Source organism: Scomber scombrus, chromosome 3 (genome assembly GCF_963691925.1).
Source record: "Scomber scombrus chromosome 3, fScoSco1.1, whole genome shotgun sequence".
NCBI classification, from domain to species: domain Eukaryota; kingdom Metazoa; phylum Chordata; class Actinopteri; order Scombriformes; family Scombridae; genus Scomber; species Scomber scombrus.
In genome coordinates, this window is record NC_084972.1 from 6,851,116 (window position 1) to 6,876,556 (window position 25,441).

General features: G+C 41.0%; 1 protein-coding gene across 1 annotated transcript in view; it reads right to left on the reverse strand.

Moving 5' to 3' along the window:
• Positions 1 to 679: 679 nt before the first annotated feature.
• Positions 680 to 25,441, reverse strand: part of chl1b (cell adhesion molecule L1-like b) — a 68,547-nt gene continuing 43,785 nt past the window's right edge. The window contains exons 12-29 of the mRNA XM_062443501.1: positions 24,226 to 24,366; positions 23,168 to 23,279; positions 22,690 to 22,856; positions 22,447 to 22,612; positions 22,212 to 22,336; positions 21,717 to 21,818; positions 21,197 to 21,394; positions 20,906 to 20,976; positions 19,893 to 20,115; positions 17,324 to 17,439; positions 16,886 to 17,090; positions 16,624 to 16,746; positions 12,830 to 13,009; positions 11,662 to 11,691; positions 10,714 to 10,785; positions 6,418 to 6,549; positions 5,262 to 5,334; positions 680 to 1,702 (exon numbers count right to left, since the gene is read on the reverse strand). Of these exons, the coding sequence (XP_062299485.1) occupies positions 1,498 to 1,702; positions 5,262 to 5,334; positions 6,418 to 6,549; positions 10,714 to 10,785; positions 11,662 to 11,691; positions 12,830 to 13,009; positions 16,624 to 16,746; positions 16,886 to 17,090; positions 17,324 to 17,439; positions 19,893 to 20,115; positions 20,906 to 20,976; positions 21,197 to 21,394; positions 21,717 to 21,818; positions 22,212 to 22,336; positions 22,447 to 22,612; positions 22,690 to 22,856; positions 23,168 to 23,279; positions 24,226 to 24,366 (2,441 nt within the window). The 3' untranslated portion in view covers positions 680 to 1,497. The remainder of the gene's footprint in view (positions 1,703 to 5,261; positions 5,335 to 6,417; positions 6,550 to 10,713; positions 10,786 to 11,661; positions 11,692 to 12,829; positions 13,010 to 16,623; positions 16,747 to 16,885; positions 17,091 to 17,323; positions 17,440 to 19,892; positions 20,116 to 20,905; positions 20,977 to 21,196; positions 21,395 to 21,716; positions 21,819 to 22,211; positions 22,337 to 22,446; positions 22,613 to 22,689; positions 22,857 to 23,167; positions 23,280 to 24,225; positions 24,367 to 25,441) is intronic.

Consider the following 25,441-nt stretch of genomic DNA (forward strand, 5'->3'; position numbering starts at 1 on the left):
CATTTTTTGACCTCAATATTATCACACTTCACATTAGCAGCTAAGAGGCTATTCATGTCACATTGGCTAAACAAGTAGTGTCCTCCATTCCTCACTGTGCACATTCTGAGTGGAGACTGCAGAAGGGAGCAGTGTTGTTTATATGGAATTAAAGGTAAATAACTCTGTCCCAGCCCATAATGGCAGTCTGTGTTTTTACACAAGCGTGGTGCCCACTCTCAAATTCGCCCCCCCCCCCCCCCCCCCCCCCCTCCCCGCATTATTATTATATGATCATTATATCAGTGGTATAAAATAATCTTCAAATGACAATAATATCGTTTATCGTGATTATTTCTGAGACAATATATCGTCCAACAAAAGTAGTTATAATGACAGGCCTAACTACATGGCTACTTGTAAATATGAAACCTGATTTAGGAAGGAGAATTTCAGATGATTTGAAATACCAGCTGTTGGCACCTGTAGATAGCACTGTAAAAAAAATGTCTCTACAATCTTCACTCAGTTGTGATTGTAAATGTAGTTTTAAGTCAAAATGTTTTCCGACTGTTCTAATTAAACAGTGAATTTGTTGAAGTCTACTGATTTATACTGCAGGTCTGATCATAACCAGATAAACAGTAACCTGTAATGGATTATATTGTTTGAAATATCCTCTATATGTGGCATTGCATTTATGTATGATGGGCTGTTACATTTAGCACAGATTGAGATTTGCGATGACTACAAAACAGTGGTTCTAAATGCTCATAAACAAGGCAAATTAACTAAAATAATATTTCCTTCTATAACATCACAGGGAGATTCATGACTCAATCATCAAATGTTTATGATATGTAAATTTCCTTGTTATTTTTGTCAGGTATAAAACCACTGGAAAAAAATAAGTTAATAAGCAACCTTTATACACATCTTACATCATATTTAATGAATCCATTTCATATATAAAAAGGTCAGTAATATTCGCTCCGAATGAAAAATATCAACTTGATATCCCCGCGCGCCCGTGTGTGTGTGTGTGGGTGTGTGTGGGTGTGTGTGTGTGTGTGTGTGTGTGTGTTTGTGTTTGTGTGGTGTGCTACAAGATGACATCAGAGGCAAAGCTGCATATAATGATGTGCAATGGAGAGTGAAATATTTCCTACAAACAGTACTGCAGCTGAAGTAATGGACAAAAAAAACAAACAAACAAAAAAGAAAAACCAAGCCCTCTAATTTGTTTGTGTAATAATAATTATAAAAAAGAAGACACTCTGCACATACAATATACACTATATATACACAGTATTTAGTAATGGCCATTCTGTTGCAACTTGACAAAACAGAGCTTTATAAAATGAGGGATGGCAGTGTGCAGTTGGCAATGACGCATTACATTTGACACAAAACTTGTGCTCGGTATGGATAATGTCTTGTTTCCTCTGTCATTTGTTCCTCCCAGCAGGTTTAAATGAAAACGGTGTCCGGGGGAGGATTGGATGGCTGTTCCGCTCCTCACGCCGGGGTCTGAGCGGTGGCTTTGATCTCAGCGGACACCCTCTTGTCCTTTCGTCCCGCGTACTCGCCGATAAAGGAGCCGTCCTCGTTGAACTGAGCGTCCTCGTCACCGTATTCCACCAGGCTGTCCCCGCTGTCCCCCGCTTTGATCTCTCTGCTCAGCGAGCGTTGGCTGCCCTTCAGTGGCTTCTCGTCGTTGTCGCTGCGAGAAAGAGAGAGAGATGGAGAAAGAGAGAGAGAGTGGTAGCGGAGGATTTAGAATCACCTCATTTCACCCATGGCTTCACTCTACAGCTTATTGGAGAGGACGGGAGTGCGAGCTCCAGCTATCACTGCCTCGACGATGAGCCCTCAGTGATTGGCGTTTGCATTTACCTCTGGCTGACCAAAGGGAAACAATCACACGAGTGCACACGTCGAGACAATATTACACTTGTTACGCTGTCAATGCATCGATGCGTTGGACTAAGTGAATCCTAGTGGAGAAATGAGATATTAAACTGGTGTTGATGTTGAGGCTAAACATGACGTGATCCTGTAATAAAGTTTCAATCCAAGACTGTTGAATATGAAGTGCTTTTATATGATCAACTGACAACACTAATACTAGTTGGCTAATATACTGTATCATAAGATTTGAGGAGTAAACAATATGATGTAATATGGCTGACATATTTGACACTTGATTCAAATGCAGTTCAATGAAAATAGAAGCGCATTCGATTTTAAATCAAATATCAAAAAAATAAACACCATACCTTAAATTAGAAATTGCTATGTCAATATTATTCTGTTCAGTTAGTTGAATGAGATATTTCTCATTTGTTCTAAATGAATACTGAAACAGACTGGGAACATGTTAAAGAGGAAGGAAAGGAAGAAGAACCCTCTAACTGTTACTTCAGTTAGAGGGTTAAGAATTACCACATTTTCAGGGTGTCAGTGAACATGTTTTTAGCTTAGATGCTATGAAGCCTGTCAATCATTTCATTTTAGGTATTATTGATCATTTTAATCCAATATTGTTGATGTAATATCACTGCTGTTACCTTGTAACTGCGTGTCTTGTTATCATTAGGAGGCCCATTACTCTTCCTTTGCCTTTTGGCTCATGTCCAAATAAGGGTGAAGCTCTGAGTCTTGGGCGTAACAAGGTGTCAAGACTTGAGGCTGACTCTGGAGATGCTTGTTCTAGTGTAAGATGTGCATATGCAGATATATGTTCTGCTCCATGGTCATTTCCTATTGGGTAAAATGATATAAACTGACATGTTTGACCAATCACAGATGATTTCTCTCCTAAGAGACTATATTGGTTTATGTTGGAGCTATTTCTTGTTATTGTGAGATTTAATAATTAAATGTTAATGTATGTATTTTTTGTTGTTTGTTTTGAAGAATATAGTTGTGTTAGTTTGATTTTAATATTAGTATTATTTTTGTTCATTTGAGTGCTGGTTAATGCCTTTGTTTTGAAGGTACTGAGCAGCTTGGGTCACAAAAGTGAATCTATTTCTATAGGTAGGCAGGTAATAGACCAGTAGGCCTTGGGAAAAGTTCATGTTTTTTTGTTTTTTTTTACCAGGGCAAGATAGGTGGTAGCTTGCAAAAATGGTAAAATAAACTAAAAGTTATGCTCGCTTGGACACTGCACTTCCCTGCGTAAGATTCATTCCCCAGGTGCCTCAGTGGCTGTTTGATTTTGAGTTTCTTTATTTATTTTTCTTCATATTTTTTTATTTTTCTAGTTAAGTACAAATCGCCACTACAGATTATGTTTGTTCTTTGCCAGTTGAGAAGAGCCGATGTAACTCTATGTGTCTGCTGTCTCCTTATTGTGCAATAATAAATGTTTCATCTTCAACCCAGCAGTATTTTGTGTTCAGACAATTTCCACGACAGCTACAAAAAACTCCTAATTCCCAAACACACATTTGCTTTATGTATACATATATATATATATATATATGTATATATATATATATATATATATATATATATATACATACACACACTCAATGGCCTCTTTATTAGGAACACGTGTGCAATCTAATGCAATCTAATACAACAGCTATTCTCTAAATTCTACTTTTTTGAAGTTTAGACATTTTCAGTTTTTGTTAATATTGTGAAAAAGGTGATAATTCTACTTTATATTTATTATTGAGGTCATAGTGGGTGATGGTGGTGTATTAGGCTGCATTATATTGAATGGTGTTTCTAATATTTTGACCCACCGTTAACATACATGAGGGGGGCAAAATATTAGGAACACATTCAATATAACGCACCTCAGTACACCACCATCACTTAGTATGACCTCAGTAATAAATATAAAGTATAATTATCAATTTTTTGACAATGTGAACAAAAACTGAAAATTTAAATCAGAGCTGTTGTATTGGATTGAATGACATTGCACAGGTGTACCTAATAAAGAGGCGGGTGGCTGTATATACATAAAACAAAGTCACACCTACAAAACACAAAGGATTATATGCTAAAGGAGTAATTCAGCAATAGGGGAAATAGTACTCTCATGCTGAGTTAGATGAGAAGATTGACACAGTAAATATAAAGCTACCACCAGCAGCTGATCAGCTTAGCTTGGCATAAGAGACTGGAGATAGGAAAAACAGATAACCCGCTATATCTCTTTTTTGAAATCCATACACAAATGACACATGGTGGTTTTACAGGTGGATATGTGCCAGACTATTTCCAGCCCAGTTTCCAGTTTCTTTGTGCAGCAGCTCTTGGCTGTAGGCTTAGGGAAGAAGTATCTATCTCCTCATCTAACTCTCTGCAAGAAAGGCAATATTTGATAAAGTGCATTTACCTAAAATTTCAAAAATATCAAATATATAGTTTGGTCCATAAAATCTGTTATATTTGGAGTTTATGTTAACAGCATGTCATCCTGTATGTACACTTGCTACATACTGCTACTGAAACTAAAGCTGTTTCCAAGCAATGGATTTGCACATTACATGATTTTAATGGTGCGGCAGGATTTAGTTAATCACTAGTTTGAAAACTAACTGGTAGTTACTGAGAACACCGGATGGACAAACTTAGTGATGGATTTCGGAGTAGCTGCTGGAGTCAACACGAAGTCTAAATCCTGTCACACTGAGACACTTTTCACTTCATCACATCAGCGTTTGTTGTGCTGTGCAGATCCCACTGATTGGAGAATTATACTGGAGCTCATATGGCGGTAGGCTGTTATGAATTGGACCACTACAGGATTAATGAAACGTGCCCAGATATTACTGCCCTGGAGATGAGCTGCTTTCAATTACACTGATTGGTTTTAGCCTCCTGCTGCGGCGCTGGGCAGCCTGCGTTTAGCTCCATTCGGACAGAAAATGGCAGCATGTGAAATGGTGCGGCGGCTCCCTTTATGATCTGGAGTCTATAACAAACGCTAACACAACACAATATGTAAGAGCACAATGTTCCTATAAAAGGATTCTATCACTCTGACTAACACTTATGCTGCGGCTGTTCTGTACATATTTTCCAGTTACCCTGTCAAATGTCTCGCACGGAGGAAGCGTGAGGCTCGGCCTGAACCTCGTGCGCTCTGGGTTGTCTTGAGAAAAGCAGAGAGAATTATACACAGAAAGAGAGAGAGAGAAGAGGAGGAAGAGGAGATGGAAAAACGACCGCTAGCAGGAAGACAAATTTGCACTGTTGCACGTGAATTGCAGCGAGGTGGTGAAATAGTGCTCTGAGGGTTTTTCCTCCCCGCTTACCTGTATTCACAAAATGTGTCGTCATTCATGCCCTGGGACTCAACGTCTGGGTGAAGGTCTTCTTTTTCTTTCACTACTCGCAACATGAAGAGACAAAAATCAGTGATTTGCTCAAAAAAAGAAAAAAAAAAAAGAGGGCTGCAAATGAAGATCACTCTGTCCCCTGACTGTTAGTGTTTGAACAACTTACGGACTCCATCCCTGATTCACCTCAACTTACTCAGTCTATGAAACTTCAGTGCAACCCTCAGAAATGACAAAAAGATCATTATTTTCCAATATATACCGAATTTGATATAAAATTAAGCTTCACCTGGTAGAAACCAGTGTGTTGTGCCTTAAAAATAAATGTTAAATGTACGTACAGCTTAAATGTTAAATGTACACAAATGGAAATGTATAGTCCTATATGAGACGTTTAACAGGAACAACAGCAGACTGAGGGAGGTGGGGAAATGAGAGGAAAGGTTGTCGCAGCAGTGGGTGATAATGAGAACTTAATGACAAAACAAAAGGACAGAGCTTCATCTCGCTCTCCTTTTTTTCTTTTTTTTTTCTCGTGTGTTTCTGCTGACGAGTGTAGCGATCTGCCCAGACGACAACCTGATGGCCATTAGCTGTGAATAATAAAGCCGATAAGCACTCCGGTGTCCCCGACAGGAGGAATAACATTGAGATACCACAGAGCTTATGTCATCATTCCCCCCGCGTGGCGACCCCAGCGTGATGCATTTGCATTTTAGTCTTGCTGTGGGCTGCACTTTGTTTGGATTGTGGAGAAAAAAAAAAGAAGTTGCATGTTGAAATAATGCAAATTTCAAATGCTGGACACAGAAATAGTGATTTCCCTATCAATACACACACACCTATTTTATGTGTGAATTTGCATTGGAGTCATTTTTTCTAGGCTTGACGCACGTGTTAAAAAAAAGCAAAAAACAAAAAGCACACATACGCTTACATATTCCTGTAATGGCTTCTGGGATGATTGATAATTTCTTTCCCAGCAACAAACAGTGAAATGGAAATATAATGATGCTGGAAATGGCAATTAGTATTCGAGCAGGGTGATGTGTGTGTGTGTGTGTGTGTGTGTGTGTGTGTGTGTGTGTGTGTGTGTGTGTGTGTGTGTGTGTGCTTGTAAATAAGTACCTACCAGAATACTTCCCTCCTTTATTTCTGTTGACAAAGCAGGCGATCAACACAATGAGCGTGAGGAGAGCGATGGCGCACATCAGGCCGATAAACCAGCCCTGGGTTGATATTCCTCCGTGGATGCTGGCCAAACCTGAGGAGAACAATACCCGGTGACTTTGACACGCCTTGGCCCCTTTTTTTTTTTTTTTCTTCCCCCCATCTTTGATTTAATGTTTACATCAACAAAAGCCTATCTGATGCGAGAGGTGGGAGGTGGCGGCGATGGAAACGATCCAATATTAATATTAAACAGCTAATCCGCTTGTCTAATTAATCAAAGTAAGGGGAACGGTGTACAAATATAATTCCTCCCAGCGAGTCGGCACGGTTAAATTAAATGCTGGTGACACCGCAGAGGACCGCACGCCGCAGCTTGAGTCGCGCGTTCAAGGACGCGTCGGGCCCACCTGCACTCTGTTAAATGAGAGGTCAATTAGTTTTGATGCTTTTCCTTTTCTTTTTTTCCCCCCTCTGTTTTTTATACCTTGAGGCTATTTGTGGTCCTCACCTGTGGACCTGGTCTTGATAACATCTTCAAATATACTAGAATTATCGAGCCAGCGGTTAGGCATGAGGCGCACAGTGTACTCGGCCCCAGGTTCGAGGCCCTCAATGATGTGGAAGGTCTTAGACGTGTTCAAGGCCTCTGATATATTCCAGAGACCCTTACCTGTGTAGAAGGTGAATGATGAGGGAGGGTTAGTACTCATGACAAGACTATTGTTATTAGATACTGAAAGACATGAATGAAAAGAAGTGAAGGACACAGACTAGGGCTGGGCAATAAATCGATATTATATCGATATTGTGATGTTTTATAGATATTGTGATATTTTATCGATATCTTCTTAGATTTTGAATATTGTAATATCGTGATATGGATTAAGTGTTGTCTTTCCCTGATTTTAACCTTTAAATACTGTTTATATACTGACTCTCAATTAGTCTCTACACCAATTCACATTCATAAATTCCCCATCAGTCATAAATAAATATTATAAATCCTTCTGTTTGATTCATCTTATCACTATTCATAATCACTATTTAATGGTCCAGGAGAACATTTTATAGAATATGATGAATATATCATATTTGAATGCTGATTTTTGTCTTTTTTTTCTCCAATAAATCAGGTCAAATTTGAACATTTGCATATATAAAAATGTATGCTGCATAAAATTAAAAATAGAAAATTCAATTTCTGTATACTGCGGGTCACATTAGGACAAATCCAGCTAAAAGAAATGTGTATATGGTGTTTTTATAGCTCTCAAATGTAAAAATGGGTCAAATTTAACACTGAAGGGTTAAAAATGTACATTTGTACAGACTGTTCTATTATCTGCCTTTATCCACTTAGTCATTATATCCACATTACTCATGATTATTTATCAAAAAGCCCTGATAGTCATCCCTACAATATTATCAAAATATTGTGATATTTGATTCTGCCTACAGTATATCACCCAGCCCTAGACATAACACATATGTTTACAGATATTAAGCTACAGAGTCTACTTTGACAGAAAATCACTCTAAGAGAAGAACAAAAAAAAAAGAAAAAAGAAAAAAAAAGGTGATATGAGCTTACGGTTCTTCATGTATGCAATATAAAACTCTGTGTGCTCTCCTCCAGATATCCAGCTGATATTTGCAAAGCTGTCGCTAACAGCTGAGCTAACGTTCAATAAGGCCGGGACTGAGAAAAAGGAGAGAAAGTGGAAAGAAGGGTTAGTAAAGTAGTAAAGTAAAGTGAGTAAAAACGTCTGAAGCATGGCGGAGGGGTTAGGAGGAGGAGTGTTGTCATGACACCGTGAAGGATGTTTCCTCCGTCGTCTTCTATGAAACGGCCTTAGCTTGTGCTTGTGTTTCCTAACCGCTGTTGTAAGAGGCATCAATTATGTCAAACAGAGGAGACATCAGGTGAATCTCTCAACAGCACGCATGACAAGAGTAATGTGGGTATGGAAATGGAATCACAGATGGTGCCTTCAGAGCTAAATGAAAAGCTACAGAGAAGCTTAAAGGAGATGGAAAAACATGATGTCGATATAAATGATATAAATGTCCTTTTATAATTATGCTTTAACAGTCGTCGTATTATACTCTTACATTATCTTTCCTGCTTATTTATCTCTCTATATGATGATTTAAATGCTGCTTCAAAGCCTTCAAAGTAAAAAAATATCAAATAATTATATCATACTCTGCTTTATTAAATACTGTTTTGCATAACAACTGTGAAATCATAACAATAAAGAACAAAACAGAACCAACCTTTGAATCCTACCATGTATAATTATAGGATTTAAACCCAGGATGTTAAAACCCACAACACAGGGGCCATGACCTCAGTGCTCAATGGAAGCTATAGCACTGCTTCAACTCATTTCTTATCACACGTTCATGTATTTGGCTTTAAAAAGGCTTCATGTGTACTTAGCTCCATCTACATCAGGCATATCAAGTAATGTAGCCTTTTGATGCCCGGTGAGGGAAGAAAAAAAAAAAGAGTCTAATAATGTGGTGAATGATGTGCATCATTAGTATGCTTTGACAGCAGCTGTCTAAGCCAGTCAACAAAGCACAATCACTTCATTTCCCCACGGCAAACATGCAAATCTTCCTCCGTGGCTCCAGCTCAGGTGCATTATTTGGTCAGGTGATAATTCAGCACACAAGGACACCTGCGCCTGTGCTGCCCATCCCAACCACTGCAAATGACACCCTCTGACTAATGCTGATGGATTAGTCCGCAACTATGGTAATTCCAATCATTGGGACTGCGCGATAACTTCGACTGACATAGGCCCAGGCACTAAAAATATCTCCAGGCTGGCTGCCGGGGGTGTTTTTTGTCACGGCGCTCCTCGGCTCGCTATTAAATGCTGCAGAAAGCAGCTGCTCGCACAGCGGGGAGCTGATGCCCTGGAAGACGCCCCTTCAAAGTCAGGAGGCTTTTTTAGAAGGAGAGGCCAGAAAATATTCTGATATAGGAGCTTTTCAACAGCTTCCACTTATCCACTTATCTCAGTGTCCTGTAAATATCACCCTCCCAGTATGAGCTCACACCTCCCCTACGTAGCCCAGGAGGACTTTATTCCTCCTCTCCAGTTTTCTCTCTTCTCCGCTCAGATGCTGACCCCCTCCCACCCCCCCCTACAACTTCTTGTCCCAGAGCGATGTTGCTGTTTACCCACTTGAAGATTACATGGAAATGTCAGGTGACTGTTGGGTCAATACGCTGCCGTGTACAAGGGGGACCGAGGCCCCAACAAATCAATCATTGACAATTAGACGTATTTGTCCCGTTCGAGTGACTGCGCTCCACAGCCACACTGTCGGGGTCGGGATATAGATCTAGCATCCTGGATTTCCTGATGGTGCAGCAGGGAAATTAAAACCAGGTTTTTCCATCAGTAAGCACTTGTCTAATGATAAACAATAAAGATCTGTTTCATTCAGTTTGTGATGTCAAAAAACAAAAACAAACAAACAAATAAACAAAAAAAACAACATAATATTGACATATTTCACATATTTTCAGCCAGTCAAATGAATCCAGGGGTTATCTCATCATGTTCTAATACTTTATATAAGAGGTCACTAAAAGGCGGTCCGCGGTATGGATCCGGACCCAGACACCGTCCTATCTGGACCCGGACCTGTAACTGATGAAATATTGAGGATTGTTAAATTTTGTCTGAGCATTTCTATTTTAACAGGCGCAGCTTTTCCAGCTATTACGGTAAAAGTTGAGCGGCCCTCAGAAACTCACAGACCACTGTGTAACGCTAATCAGCCAATCAAATCTATGCATTCGGACACGAGGAGAGGTTGACCATCACTGAGATACACACGGAGAAAAGAGGAGAACAGAGAGGTGGCAGATGAGAGGGAGCTATTTCACATGATGTGCTCGAAGCTTTCTGTAATGCACTTTATTTTGAAATGCCATCTTTATTTGAGATAAGAAATGAAAATGTATTTATCTCATTATTCTTTTTTATTCTTATTTTATTTATTTTATTATTTATTTGAATCCCACAAGTTCAGTGTAAATACTAATAAATGAATTCATTTGACAGTCTACAACCTACTCACTAGACACAGATGCTGATGGAACTACTCTGAACTCTGGACCTTCACTTGAGGAAAATTTCACAAATTGGACCTCAGTAAATTTGAATGTAATTCCCCAGCTTTCTATCTTATCATGTGCTTGTTGTTGTGTTGGGATGTGCTGCGGCTCTACCTATGGTGGAACGAGTGGGTTTGGTCACTGGGGGCTTGCGAGTGCTTGGAGGTGAGGGGGAAGCTGACTTGCCTGAAAAGAAAGACAGATCTTGTGGTTATCAATTGGAGGAGAGCTTTGGGGGGGGGGGGGGGGGGTTAGCACGCATGCTGTATCCAGCTACACTCTAAAATTAGTAACTACTCACGAGGACTACTCGTCTACATCTACAGTAATAAAAACACATGTCTATCAGCAAGGTGAGATGTGATTTTTTTGTAATTGGATTTGTTTGCCTTGTACAAGTGATTTAATTTCTTTTTTTTTTATTGGACGTCATTAAAAGAAAGAAGGATGAATGCGTGGCGTGTCTGATACTCCTTCTGGTTTTAAGCTCTCAAAGCTTCATTTATTCCCTCAGCTTGAGTTAGACATGTTGCGCCGGCTCTGCTGTTGCTATGATAAAAGTCAATATTCGTTTACAGTCGCTAATGAGCCAAGATTAATACCAATTTATAATTAGGTTACTCATTACCATTGCTATTAGAGAGGGAAGCCGCAAACTTTATCTGTGAAGAAGTTGACGTTTTTCTAATGAAAGGAGGCATCGGAGTGCTCTCTGCTGATGGCAAGGGCAAAACAGCAGACAAGGTCAATTATCTGCAGAGGAGCTCATTTTTTTAATTCTCTACAGGCTAAAAAAAATATAATGTGTCCAACTGCTGAACAATCAAAACCTGATGATATATCAGAACCTATGGTATTCACACCTGTCCACATTTCTAAATCTAATCATGCACCAGCTACCTAGAATAATAATCATAACTGTTGAGCATGTCATACCAACATACGCAATATTCAAATATATGTTATTTTAAAAAAAGGTAAATGTTAGTTATTTTAGAGCGGTGTGAGATTGTATGTGTTGGTATGACATGCCGCAGCATCTATGAATACAGATCTACATACTGAGGCCGACTGTGGAAGCCGAAGTGGAAGCTGCAAGAAAAAAGAAAAAAAAAAGAAAAGAAAAAGAAGACAGATAAAGATAGAGGTGGGAAGCATTGCATTGCTAAGCAGGCGTTCACACATATTTATAATACACCCTCGAAGCAGTGTTTGTTTTAGTGGCGTGAGGGAGAGAGAGAGAATTAAATAAAAAACGATGCTGATAATTGTGTGACTTTCATGCTCAAATTTTAACACACACACACACTCTCACACATGTAACCGCACCACTAAATTTCAGTTCAATACATAAAATTATGTTCTTCCTGTAATCATTTTTGCTGGCTTTTGAGCATGCAAATAAACAAACCCCTCAGAACCAATTCAGTTTCTTTGTGATTGTGAGGATTCCTCTGCTCAACACACACTGAACACCTGCACTGTGTTTCAACATTCAGTATTTTTAGAACATAAATTGAACGGCATACTAACTTTCTTTATGGTGCGTTAGTAGTAATGTGAAAGCGCCCGCCCAATTATTTATGGCGACAGCGTCCTTTACCGCAGTGCATTTTTACTGACACTGAGGTAAATCCGCATTCAGTTTAATTTCCTGTCTAATCATTCATCCCGCAGCCCCACATGACTTTCTGTAGGAGCCTGGTTGAAGTATAGTGTGCGGTCCCTCAATGAATGATATATAATTGAAAAGAAAAGATTACATGCTACAAGCCGGCTCATTATGATGACTTACCCACCAACTCTTTCATGATTACACAATTCAGTATCAAAACCTTCAGTTTCCCTCGCTGCTCAAAGCAATTTTCTTTCTTTGCTGATTGTTCCATAGCTGGCGCTCTCCGTCCGATCAATAAGCACTTGCTCTCTCATGACAGTGACAAATGAAAACCTCCACTACGCCCATATGAAATTGTTTATCCACAAAAATTACTAACATGGAGATATGAAAAGCTTGGCTGCCCGGGCATATATCATATTTCGCCCCCCGTTCGATGCTGATTTTGAAATAGTGAAATGGCTTTGACTTCGCTTAGTCTGTATTCAACAGAGCTTGTTCTGTTCTTCAGAGCTCATCTGTGTTGTCATTGTCTCTTGCACTCGCCGACCTGAAACCCACACGCCCGTTGCAGTCGATTGCCCCCCCCCCCTCCGACCCTCCATCACTTACTTCCTTCTAAGGTGGTGGTACACTCCTCGCTGACGACCGGCCCGCAGCCCACCGTGGTGCAGGAGCGCAGGTACAGCTTGTATTTGCTTAAGGGCTCCAAGTCGCGCAGGATCCACTTGGTGGTGTCGGGATTGCTGATGTCTACCGTCTGCAGGGCCCCCACTTCTTCTGTGTCATTGACTATTGAATGGAAAAATATGGGGAAAAAAAGTTCAAACTTTACATGACAGCTCAAGCTTTAACTAAGTCCTTTTACATTGAAAGAAAGGAATGATTTTTATAGTCCTCACACCCTGGTTTTGTCCGAAATCACTCCCTTATTCAATCATTCACTACTCCCTATATAATTGAGCAGGGGTCGCAAACTCATTTTTAGCTCAGGGGCTGTATTTGGCCCTGAGATTGTTCTCGAGTGTGGCAGACCAGTAAAACCATTGTATAATAACCTATGAATAATATATAATATATATAATGCATATATTAACTTTACTATAATAAACCATCTGGTAAGAGATACTGATAAAATGTGTCCAAGCCCACTGAGGAAAAATGTGTCCCTCAAATCTGAATCATACAAGTCAGTTATCTATCAGAAGCCTTGACTGTGAATGCTGAGTGAAAATAAGTGCAGTGCATTTTATTGTGAAAAACTGGAATTACTTTTCTGCAGTTCTCACACGTTGCAAAGTTATCCAATGGGCCAGACTGGACCGCTTGGTGGTTACTAAATACTGAGCAGCACATCAAGACTAACTGTCATCATTTTGTTTCGTCACCATCAGCTGTAGAGTTGCGCAACGGTAATTTCCAGAGGGCTCTATATAGATATTTACACACTCAGCATTCGGACATTCAAATAAAAAGGCTTGGGGAAATGTAGTGCACTATATAGTAAACAGGGAGTGATTCTGGACATAGCCCCTGTGTCTACACTGTAATAATAACCCAGCAGTGTAATGCTTTGTCCTAATGGTAGTGTGCAGTCTCCAAAATGTATGGCAATTTTACTGTTACCCTTGCTTGTACCCTATAACTACTGTATTCACAAAAAGGGGTGACAAATGACTGCTTCATTGTACAGTCTGCATTCCCTGCATTACATATATCTTCACTTTATATGAGATTCATGTTTCTTTTCATAGTCCCTGACAAATAATTGTGATCTTTAAATCATGTTTATTATATGTAATCTCATCGGTTGTCAATTCATGTACTTTGCAGCATATTAAGATGTTAAACTTTCAGCTTGTTTTAGAGCCAAAAACTCTGCCCTGTCAAGATGTCTCCAACTGACAAGCACAAGACGTTTCAGCTATGTCAAAGTAATCAAATGTCACATGTCATTTGCTTTTTTGTTTTTTTATGCGCGACAGCTCATAATTTCGGCTTATTTGAATTGAACTGCACAGATGATACTGACTCTGCGCATCTACAGCGCGAATTTCTGTGTGCTCCTGTTGTCTGCACTCTGTCTACATTGTGATCTGAACTCATTTTTCACGACGTAAAGGAGCCCAGCAGGTAGAGGTGGCATTTATGTTCTTTATAACAAAAACAAACGCAGCAGGTGCCGAGGTGACCTTTGCTGTGAGAGAGGCGCTACGTCTCTGTGGTAGGAGGCAACAGAAACAATGACAAGTATGTATTGTCTCCTTTTTCTGCCTCTGTGCTGCCCACTGTTATCAGACATTATGGGGATTTTTTTTTCATTTTTTCTTTCTGAGGACAGGAAGGATTCATCCAGGATTCTGTAGAGAAAGAGAAGAGGCCAAAAGCATCATGTTTCTACCCTGTGGATGGATACTTTCTCACCAAACCCCCCAAAACACTCCGCTGACAGCTGGAACACATGATTCTGTAGAGTGAACTGGCTGAAGGCTGCAGACTTTGGCCTCTTCCACTGACTTCAGACAACAATATTTCCAAACACCCTTCATTCATATTTGCTTAGCCTTACGTAGTGTCAAACTGAAAAATGACCTGACGTCTCAAGTTAGTTTAATGGGGGAAAAAACAGAGTGAAGAGGAGCCAGGGTCACTTTAAAACTCCCACTCATGTAGATACTTTAGATCAGTGCACATTTCAATTCCACTTGTTCCTCTCGTCATGAGTTGGGTCTACAGTAACTCTAATACAGAATGTCTGAAGTGTCCAAAAAAATGTGCCTGGAGCAATCTGCATAAAATATCCTACTGCAAATCAAGTAGATACATGTTTCATTGTTTGGCTTTTTAAAAATACATTTACAGACATTTTTTCTGAGTGTGTTTATGATGAATATGTTTTTTTTAAATGACAGGATGGATTGAGCGTGAGCCCTAATCTTCGCTTTTCTGACACAATTATTTTTGCCCTGTCAAGTGTGACTAACTTTCTGAGAGGTAATCAGACTAGTTGTGTAGTTTCTACTGGGCCCGCTCTGCCCGAGGCTTTGGAGTGGCTGAGCGGCTCTTTAAAAGCAGCGTGACCGAACCGCCCACTCAACGACGAGCAAAACTACATTCAGCCTTCGCATTTAAGAATTTAAGTGGTTTAGAAAAGAATAGAGAATTAAAATATGCTCTTAAATGTGTAACACTAACTGGTAGTGTGCTGGTAGTGAGAAAAAAAACCCTCCATCATGTCCACATCTACTGTACGTATCCTCCATATCTATCAGCTATTTCACTGATCTTCCTCGCTGACAACTTGATGCAATGATCAAAAGGTTTTACACAGAAAGCGTTTCACTTCAAAGCGTGTTAGTTTAACTGTTTAAACACCCTTGTATTCCCGTGTGGTCGGCGTGCTACACAACATTACAGCCGACCTTTCCTGGGAGATGTGAAGCCATTAAAGGCTGCTGATGGGTGTAATCCTAAAACAGCTGCGCTGCAGCTTGAGATTCCACTTGTGTTGCTGATGATACGCTGACAGCTGGCTGCATTATCCTCAAAATTTCGCACATGACTTCCTTCAAGGGGACTTCAAAAAAAAAAGAAAAAAAGTCACACTTCAAAGAGTCCATCAGCTTTATTGCTGTGGCACAATGAAAATGTCCTCTCCTGAAATACCGGATGACATTTGGCCCTCTTGTGCTGCCGCCAAATCAAACTCAATTAGCCGGGAAATGCGGTGTTGAGACGTTGTCGGGAGTTGGTCGTTAGCTCGGTTTGGACTTTAGTTTAAGGACAGCGAATGTGGGATGCGCTCGGTGATGGTATCCCCTGGGACTGTGAGCTATAGTGGAGATGTCCCCTGTGGACAGGATGGGGTCAGTAAACGCGGACCTAAACAGACTGTGACACGGCGGCCTTGGTCAGCACAGGCCGAGACATGATCGTGACACGCAGGCTAGCCGACGTCACCCTGACATATTTCCTTTACGCGCGCTCTGACCTCACGGTGACCCCGCTCCTATTAGAGCAGCACAATGATTTTCCTTTCCTTGCTGAGGATCATGGGTAAGACAATCATCAGCAGGGTCAAAGATCCACCTCCTTTCTTACCTGATAGGCTCCTGAAGTACTGCACATACGTGTCTGTATCAGTACAGAACAACGCAGTATGAAAGGAGAAGCATTCATAACAGTGAGGCTATTCAAGATTGTGAGACGCACACACTGAAATATATAGCCTGTGTGTTTTTGTATAAACTCTATTTCCTTTTCTTTTTAAGAGGGTGCAAGCTGAAAAGCAGCAGAGGGATGTAAACACTATTAAACAAGGGAAAAAATCTACTTGTGGCAGGAAGGAGGCATCACCATTATATCTTAGTGTTGCGTATGAGCATGAGGAGAGTGTAGATACGTACTGAGCTGATACTCAAGGAGGTACCCGGTGAGAATCCCATTAGGCTCCAACGGTGGGGCCCAGGCCAGAGATACAGTGTGCTTCTGTACATCCGTGACCCTGAAAACAGGATTTTTCTCAGGGACTGTGGGGGCAAAGAAGGTAATACACAGAGTAAGCAGTTGAATTCTGCAACCCAGTTTCCTTTTTTTGCTATTATTAGATTTTCCCTTCAGTAGTTGTGAATCAATACGCCTCACGCTGTTTTTTTTCTACAATCCTACCTCCCTCTGGGGTTTTGAAGTTGACGGGATGGCTGCCGGGGCCGTTGCCCCTCCCGTTGAAGGTCATGACGATGAGGATGTACTCGGAGAACGGTGTTATTCCAGCTACAGCGGCGTGGTCTCGGTCACCTGGGAACGTCAGCGTGTGTTTCTCTCCGTGGCTTTTCTTTGAATCCGCCAGACTGCGCAGACGCCACCAGTTTATCTGCGTCGTAGAAGAAGACACACAGCGCCGTTCTCAGTAGAGAGATCATACATGTGCATACGTGTGAAAAGAATATCGAATGAGTTGAATGGATGTATTTTGTGCAGGAAAGCATCTAGGTGGTTGAGTAAAAGGAGAGAGAGCGGGTCGAGAGAAGTAAACGTTTAAGAGCAAGGTCAGGGCCATTCCTTTTAAACTGTGTCTAAAATAAAGGTCTGGTGTTGAGGTATTACCCTGTAGCCTCCCAGATGTCCATGTAACTTGTCCTTGTGCACACGCTTCCAGGTAACCTTGACCACGGAGCTGTTCATCACTTCCACTGCTACTTTATCGGGCGCGGCGGAGGGAACTGTAAAGGCAAACACGCATTAGAATCTACGGCATTCTGCAAGTAAAGACAAAGAGGAACTGAGCCGGAGCCCAAGACAACTTCAATAAAGCAATTTGAGTTATCATGATAAAAACGTTCAAATATTTATGCTGAACTACATCAGAAATAAAAGCAGATAAAAATACAGAAAAACTCTAAGCAACTAGCTACATTTAATACACACATAATTACCAGACTGATACCACAAAAAGGATTTCTACCTCACTGAACAGTTAAAGGAGCTAAAGGGGTCAAAGACTAGACTTCCTATCACCACATTTGACACAAGCGAGAGGGGGGGGTCATGACCTGATGTGACCTCCTGAGGGCAAGTCCAGAAGAAAGCTGAACACAGGACATACAGAAGGTTTTTGAGCTTTTTTCTTCTTAGGAAACTGTAACTTTTAGAGTACATAACCTGGAAAAGTCCAAGTCAATAAAGTTACAAAGCCTGCAAGTTCACCTGAATCCTGCAGCTTAAAAAGTGAAGCAGCCACACATTAAATATTAAATACAACATATTAAACCACATATTAAAAATATATACATAAAGCTACACTGACAACTCCAAACTGCCTTAAAAGTGGAAAAAAGGGGAAACTCTATAAGTTTATGACAGTAAACTGGAGACCCATGATCATTTTCATCCAGCTAGAATTTATAGAATACCAACAAACAAAAAAAAGGAAATCCAAATGTTTTCAGGCATTCTCTATGTATTACACTTGTTGCTATTAAGGAAACATTTTGTATTTTATGTGTTGGGCAGAGAGGTTTTTCTCAATAACATTTCATTTTGCCTTCAAGAGAAAATCTATAATGTCTCTGTTTTGTTCCTCTAGTGCATCTTTGTTAGATTTCTTCTTATTAAATATTTGAAGAACAATGTTGTGAACAATGTTTTTTTTTTTTAGATGCATTGCTGATTCATTTGGTCATTTGGGGTTAGAGGATTTTATGATGTATCGTGCTGAAAAACACAACTTCGGACATATGGTAGTTGTTAAGGTAAACAGTTGCTTATTTATACACCCTGCAGACAGGGAGCAATATTAAAGTGAGACTAGGTAACTTTTGCTACTATTGAACAGTGGCCACTGTGGCCAAAAGTGGTAATTACAGGATAATGAAACCTTTATCTGTGATATGCTAAAATGTATGAGTAAGTAATCATCTCAAGTCTTATTTTTCCTTACTCCTCACTTGAACCAAACTCATTCTGATTTGTAATTTTGAAGGTTGTCCCAAAGCGATTATTTCATTAACTTTTATTATGAATAAAATTAACATAAGGAAGAGTTTGTCTGTCAGCAAGAAACACATTTTAAACACATTTTCTATTCAGCCACATGTGAGGTTGAAATCCCTGAGCATCATGTTTCATATGAGCTACATCATTTCAAAATTCCCTGAAACATTTAGCCTAATAAATAATTTCCAGTGTTCATGACAATCTGATCATATCTGGGTTATTAAACAATGAATTCACAATCAGAATATCAATAAATACAAACGCACATAATGAATAAATAATATAAACACACTGTGCCTGTAGAAATGCTTCCTGTGCCTCTGAGCAGGACACAGTACACAGTATAAATACAGAATGCAGTATTATATTCATGTGCAGGTGTTTGTCAAACAGGTAACTGGCTACAGAGAGAAAACAGCTGCTGCTCTGGAAGTGATAACTGTGCACCTTTATTAGTATTAGCACAGTGCACATGTGTGCAGATACAAACTCCATCAAAAGTCACTCCAGCTGTTAAAGCCCACTGACAGCTGATCCAGCTGTGATCAGCTGCTGCTGTCATCAGAAACAGACGTCGCTTCACATGACGCTTCAGAAGAAAGGACGTCTCATTTCTCTAAAAACATATTTCCTGGTCTCCTCTCTCCTCGCTTCTCTCTGTGTGTCCTCAGTGGGAGGGATTAAGACTCGAATGAGGGAGAAGTGGAAGCAATTAAGAGACTTGAGATGTACCCATACTCTCATTTTAACATTTATTTGAAGTTGTGTTTCTCGGAAGTTGATGATTGGAAGTCCAATATTCCCTCAAAGTTGTTATAGTCTTCACCTGCTGCTGGAAACTCCTATTGGAAATATTTGAGTCTTTAACTTCTGAATTCTAACTAGCTGCCAACTTTGTTTGGACTTTGGTGCTGGGCAGGAGTACAGAGGGTTAATCACAACTTTCTTTGAAATGAAAGTTACTGCCTGCTGTTGCTGGAAATAAAAAAAGGATAAAACCAAACCAGTGAGTTAATGTCCAGCTGAGAGGAGCTAGCTGCAGACTTTGGTCATAATTCTCTGTGGGTTTGTCATTACTAGCGATTCCTTTCACATTACAGTCATTTGATCCATTGCTGATAAAGACAAATATTAATTTGCGCAGCATTACATAACTAAATGAGAAAGAATCGCTACTCACAGTCTTCTCCAGAGTAGCCGGTCACTATTTGTGGCTCGGGGCCCCAGCCCTGGTGGTTCCTGGCTTGGATCTTGATCTCGTAGGGCACGAAGGTAGGCGTGTTCACCACCACGAACGAGTGTCTCTTAACGACGTGTTCCTTCCAGTCCTCCTCTAAGTCTTGCCGTCTGTAACTCACCTTGTACTCCAGACCGGGGCCGTTGTGTTCAATTGGCAACAAAGGCTGAAAAAAAATGAAGAGAACAATGGTGCGAGGGGGTTTCATGGAGACTTTCACAGTTGCATAAGACGTCGCGCCGCTGTATTTCACCCCTCAATGTCACTGACTCGGTGGGATTAAAATGACAGGCTAGCCCAGTGAACTGTGCTTGGAACACTGGCAGTGTTTTATCCTACTATCTGCTAAAACAATGGAACAATTGACCTGGTCTAGCAGCGAGGCTTTTCTTTGATATAGCTAAGACATTGTAGATGAAAAGATTTATCTCCTCACAGAAGTCTGCCCGTGAGAAATAGAATGAGACACCATTATCCTCAAAAGCAAATCATTAACAGTGGTAGAGCTCATGAATCCAGGATTCAGGGGGCTACGCTTCCATGACAGGGCAAGCAGATAATAAGTAAAGGAGAGATTCATCTTTCTACAATAAAGCAGAATATATTACTGTACGTGTCAAAAGAAAATGTTCCTTTTCATAACTTTCTCTTTCTCTTTCTAATCAAAGCTGCTAAACGAGAAGCTTTCAATGGAGACTCTTTCAGGGGTGATATAGAAAATGGCTCTGAACCGCTGAATGAAATATCAAAAGAGGGCCATTTCTGTTTCTTAAATGTCTATTGATTACTGCTTATGAAACATTGATAAAAACTTCTTCTCTGTTCTCTTACAGTAATTCTTTGACTTCCAAAAACTGTAGCAGATGTGAATATTTCAGTATGTAAAGGAAGCCCACAATACAGAATTTGAAGTAAGGCAATAGTAAAAAAAAAAAAAAAAAAAAAGCCTTTCTTACCTCCCAGTTGATATCCATTTCATGTGGCAAATGACCTTCGATTTTGATATTTTCAGGGTTCTTGTCGGGGGCTGCGGAAAAGAAAGAATATGGATTTTGTCGGCATTGTTAGTGGAAGAAATCTCCGGTGAAACGGGCGCACAAGAGAGCACATTTTCAACAAGAGTGGAATCAATTATGTAGCAGGTCTGAGTGTTTTAAAGTTCATAGAGCAGCGGCGTCGGCAGCTCGAGCGGCCTGGAGAGACCTTATCGAAAAAAATGTAAACAATGAAAGGAGGTCGCCGCATACCTGACGAAGGGGTTTTGTATCTGTCTGTGGGCTCGCTGGGAGAACCCTTCCCTACGGCGTTGATGGCGGAGACGCGGAAGCGGTAGTCCACGTGGCCGTGGAGTTTGAGGACGGCCGAAGCGTGGTTTCCCGGTACTCTGAGCAGCTCCTTCCAGTTCCCCGGCTCCCACTGGCTTTCCTCGTACTCGATAATAAACTCTGTTGACAGAGAGAAAAGACAATCAGAGCCGGTCCCTCATTGCTATGTCTCTTGCCAAAGGATTGCTTATCTAACCACCAGCTGTGCAAAAAAAACCTCAAACCCTGCTCTGGGCTTGTGTATTCCTCAGGGAGACTCATCATAATTCATGCTTGGATGAATCAATAATAGATTCATATTGTACAAGATGATATCAAACAAATGTATTTACATGCCCAAAAACTGTGCGTGTCATATTAAAGCACACAGACTTGGTGGATGCACTGACTCATGTTTGTCCTGTTTGTATGACACCTCCACACATGGATGCTCCTTTTTTACCTGTGGTTGAGCTGTTGTGATCGTCCCCCGGGATCCATTTCAGTTTCACACTTTTGCCTTTGTGTTCGGAGAGGACCAAGTTCTCGGGTGCATCGGGGACATCTGAAAAAAAAACCATCACAACAACACAGCTTTGGAATAAAAACCTCAAACCACGCATCAATCTCTGCAACAACCACCAAAATAAATAAATAAATAAAAAAGGGGAGGAAGGGGAGCAAAATGTTCAATCAAATCATCCCCGAGAGCCAGAGGATGTGGAACGAGCTGCATGGGTTGCCACGGTTTCTTTTACATCTGGAGTCAAAGTGCTATTGGGGGGCTATTGAGACACTGGCAAGCACGCTAATAAAGTCACGGTTTGCATGTTCGTGCTCTGCTCTGCCTTCCTGACATATCGATCCGTCCGTGAATGCGTCATACATTAATGTAGCATCAGAGGTCTCTGATCCCTTTTTGGATCCCAGCAGAAACATCGCTCACACGTTCTCTTACCTAACACCATGAGCAACGCTGAGGCCTGGTCTTGGTCCACTGGAGTTCTCGCCACACATGTGTAAACACCCTGGTCCCTGTGGCTCACATTGATGATCTGAAGGATACCATCCTCCACAAAATACCTGTTGACAGAAAGGTGGAGATACAGTATTGATTGACAAAACACTGAAAATTAGAATGACTTCGCGGTTGAGATTGAGTGTGAGAAATATAATAAAATCCAGTACCCTACCTTGTATTCTCAGTGTAGTTGAGGGTTATCTCCATATCATCTTTTTCCCAGAGGAGCTCAAAGTCGTTGCTGAAGGACTTGTCGTACTCCGCCAGGCATGAGAGCTGGGCCGTGGTACCTATTAAGATCTGCAGGTCCTCAGGGGCCACGGCTATTCTAGTGGGATCTTCAATAGAGGAGGGGGGTATTAGTTACATTCAAGGACTGAGAGCAGCAAACACTTCTACAGGTATAACTGTTTACCTTTTACATAGAGCGTGGCGTCGATGGCGGACGTGCCCTCTGTGTTTTTGGCGATACACGTGTACTGTCCCGAGTCTTCTTTCTCTACGCTGTAGATCTCCAACGAGCCGTTGTCGTGAACGGTGAACCTCGGCCCCTCCACGGATTCGGAGGAGTCGTCCCTGCTCCTGTTAAAAACATTCAGTGAAATAAAAAGTCTCAGAGTTCTCTCGGGTCAAATTAAATATGAACACCTCGAGCCGTCAGAAGGGATAAAACGCGGCACCGCTGCAGGAAAGATGAAATAAAAGTTTTGGAATAGAACATTAGTGTTGAGTGATTGGGGGGGGGGGGGGGTTATTTTTGCATGTTTTAAAGAAACAGCAGGTCACAGATGAAGAAGGGGTGTACACTGAAGAGGGGCTGCATGCATCCACCGGTTTACATCTACTGCCCTCTCCTGGCGTGTTGGAGACAGGACAGCACTGCACACACTCACCATGTGATAGTAGACGGGGGACAGCTGAAGACCTTGCAGTGCATAATCACTCCCTTCCACTTGACAGCAGAGTAATCCTTCCCTTCGCTGGTCAAAATCATGGGGGGCAGATCTGCAAAAGAGGCAGCAGTAGATTGGAGTCATCAATCTGAGGTTGTTAGGAAAGCAGCATCCTCTAATGCTGGAGGAGAAAAAAAAAAGGTGGCGGCCCTGAACTCCTGATAGATCAAGTCTGCAGTTTTCAAACCAGATACAAACTAGACTGGAATTGCTTGATAATGGCGGGTTAAATGAGGTGAAATGACTGTTTGCCTTTTGCTGTGCTTTTAATTGCGGCCTCCTTTGTGTAAAAGAAAAAATGATTCGGCTGTCAGGTTGTCAGAAATGCATAAATGTGAAAATCAAAGAAGGGTGTAAAAAAAAGACAACAATGAAATAATGAGTTAGCCAAGCGTGTGCATGTTATCAGTTGTAGCCAAAGCCTCCCATTAAAATGGTCTGTCTCTCCTAATTGTTTACAAAGGAAGCAGCTGGGACTTAGCATTCAGACACTGTCCGGCTTTATTAACTCCTGTGTCACCGAGAACAAACTCGGCATCATTTGTGAAAAGCAACATTCTCTCTTTTGCTCTATTTTTTTTTTTAATCTGCATTTATAAAGTAGCACATGTTTCTCTTATGGCGCTGAAATCAGTATAGAACTGGAGGGGAGGGGTAAGGGTTGGGTGGCTTGTTAGCATATAAATGGCAGGGAACAGGGCTTGTTGCTCCACAGGGAGAGCGAGCCAGCCTGGAATGGAGGAGTACAGCTTGCAGACAGCCCTCCTTCCTCCGGCTCCTCGCTGCTTTATGAGCATACGCCGACACAAGCGCCGGCTCTCTACCCTGACGCATCACTCAGCCGGTCTCCTGATAACTCACCGCAAACTGTGTGATGCCTATGAACACTGTGAGACCATTATATAGATCCATAGATTGTGTTCTAGTGCGCTTGATGAAAAAATGTGATGGTTCTGATGAGAATCGCGGCTCTCAGTGTTAAATTCCGCCTCGCTTACCCATGATCATGATGTTTGCATTGGACAGGAGGGTTCCGTGTCTGTTGGAGGCTTCACACTGATAGACAGCGCTGTCAGATGCTTTGGTGTTGTGTAAAATGATGGTGTCACCCAGTACCTTCCTGTTAGCTGCAGGGCTCTCTGCAACACATCAAAAAACAGTTCAATAATAAATCAGTGTTAAAGGTATCATTCATGCTGCAATACCATGTTTATATAAAAGATAATACATGAATAGATATAAACTTGAATCTCCCCTGACTGCTCCTCTCTTCCTCCTAAAGTTTCCAAGCTAAAACCCATCACTTCTAACTTCCTTGACCTCCAGTCCTCCAACTCCTCTCTGGTTTAACTTGTTTATTCCAAGCCAGGATCCTGCCAGGATCCTGATTTTTTGTGTCCATGAGGTTTAGTCAAATTTTAAGGACTTAAAGCGATGGTTCGGCGTAATTTCGACCTAGCGTCATATGCACCATGCGGTCTATCTAATAACCGCTCTGCTTTTTTTTTCATTTTGACGCAAACTGGTAGAGCCGAAATCTCGCGCAATCACTGAAATCATGTGTGGTCTCGTGAGATCCCGTACAGCACATCTAGAGATCTGTGCTGGGATCTCACGCGACCACACGGGATTACGACGATGTTTACAGCTTTAGCAGTAGCAGCAGAGTAAAAGCCATCAGGTAAGTGTTTAATTAATAAACTCCTGGTGTATTTGCAAACTTTCCAATGCATCGATTTATGAGTAAAGACCCTATTTGTACTACTGTAGAAGTTTGGTAACAACCCAGGCATTATTAGTGGCGTAATTTACGAGATACACTGGTGGGTCCGTTAGCGCCTGTACTAAGCCATTCGGCTCATGGCTGTAACTCTACCAGTTTGCGACAAAATGAAAAAAAAAGCAGATCGGGTGGTTAGATAGACTGCATGACGCTAGGTCGAAATTACGCCGAACCATCACTTTAAATGTTGCAAATAAATGCATGAACAACTTGTACGCATCCTTTTTTTTGGGGGACCCAGCACAAAAGTTCAGCTTTTAATCCATTTTGAGAGAATATATGGTGGTGTAACCATAAAAACATTTTTATACCAAATAATTCAACTCAATAAAACACCATATCAACTAGTTTGGCATGATCTTACATTATAACTTTTTATATTAAATAAAGGTAATGGAATACAATTGTTCTAAATATTACATTTAATCTGG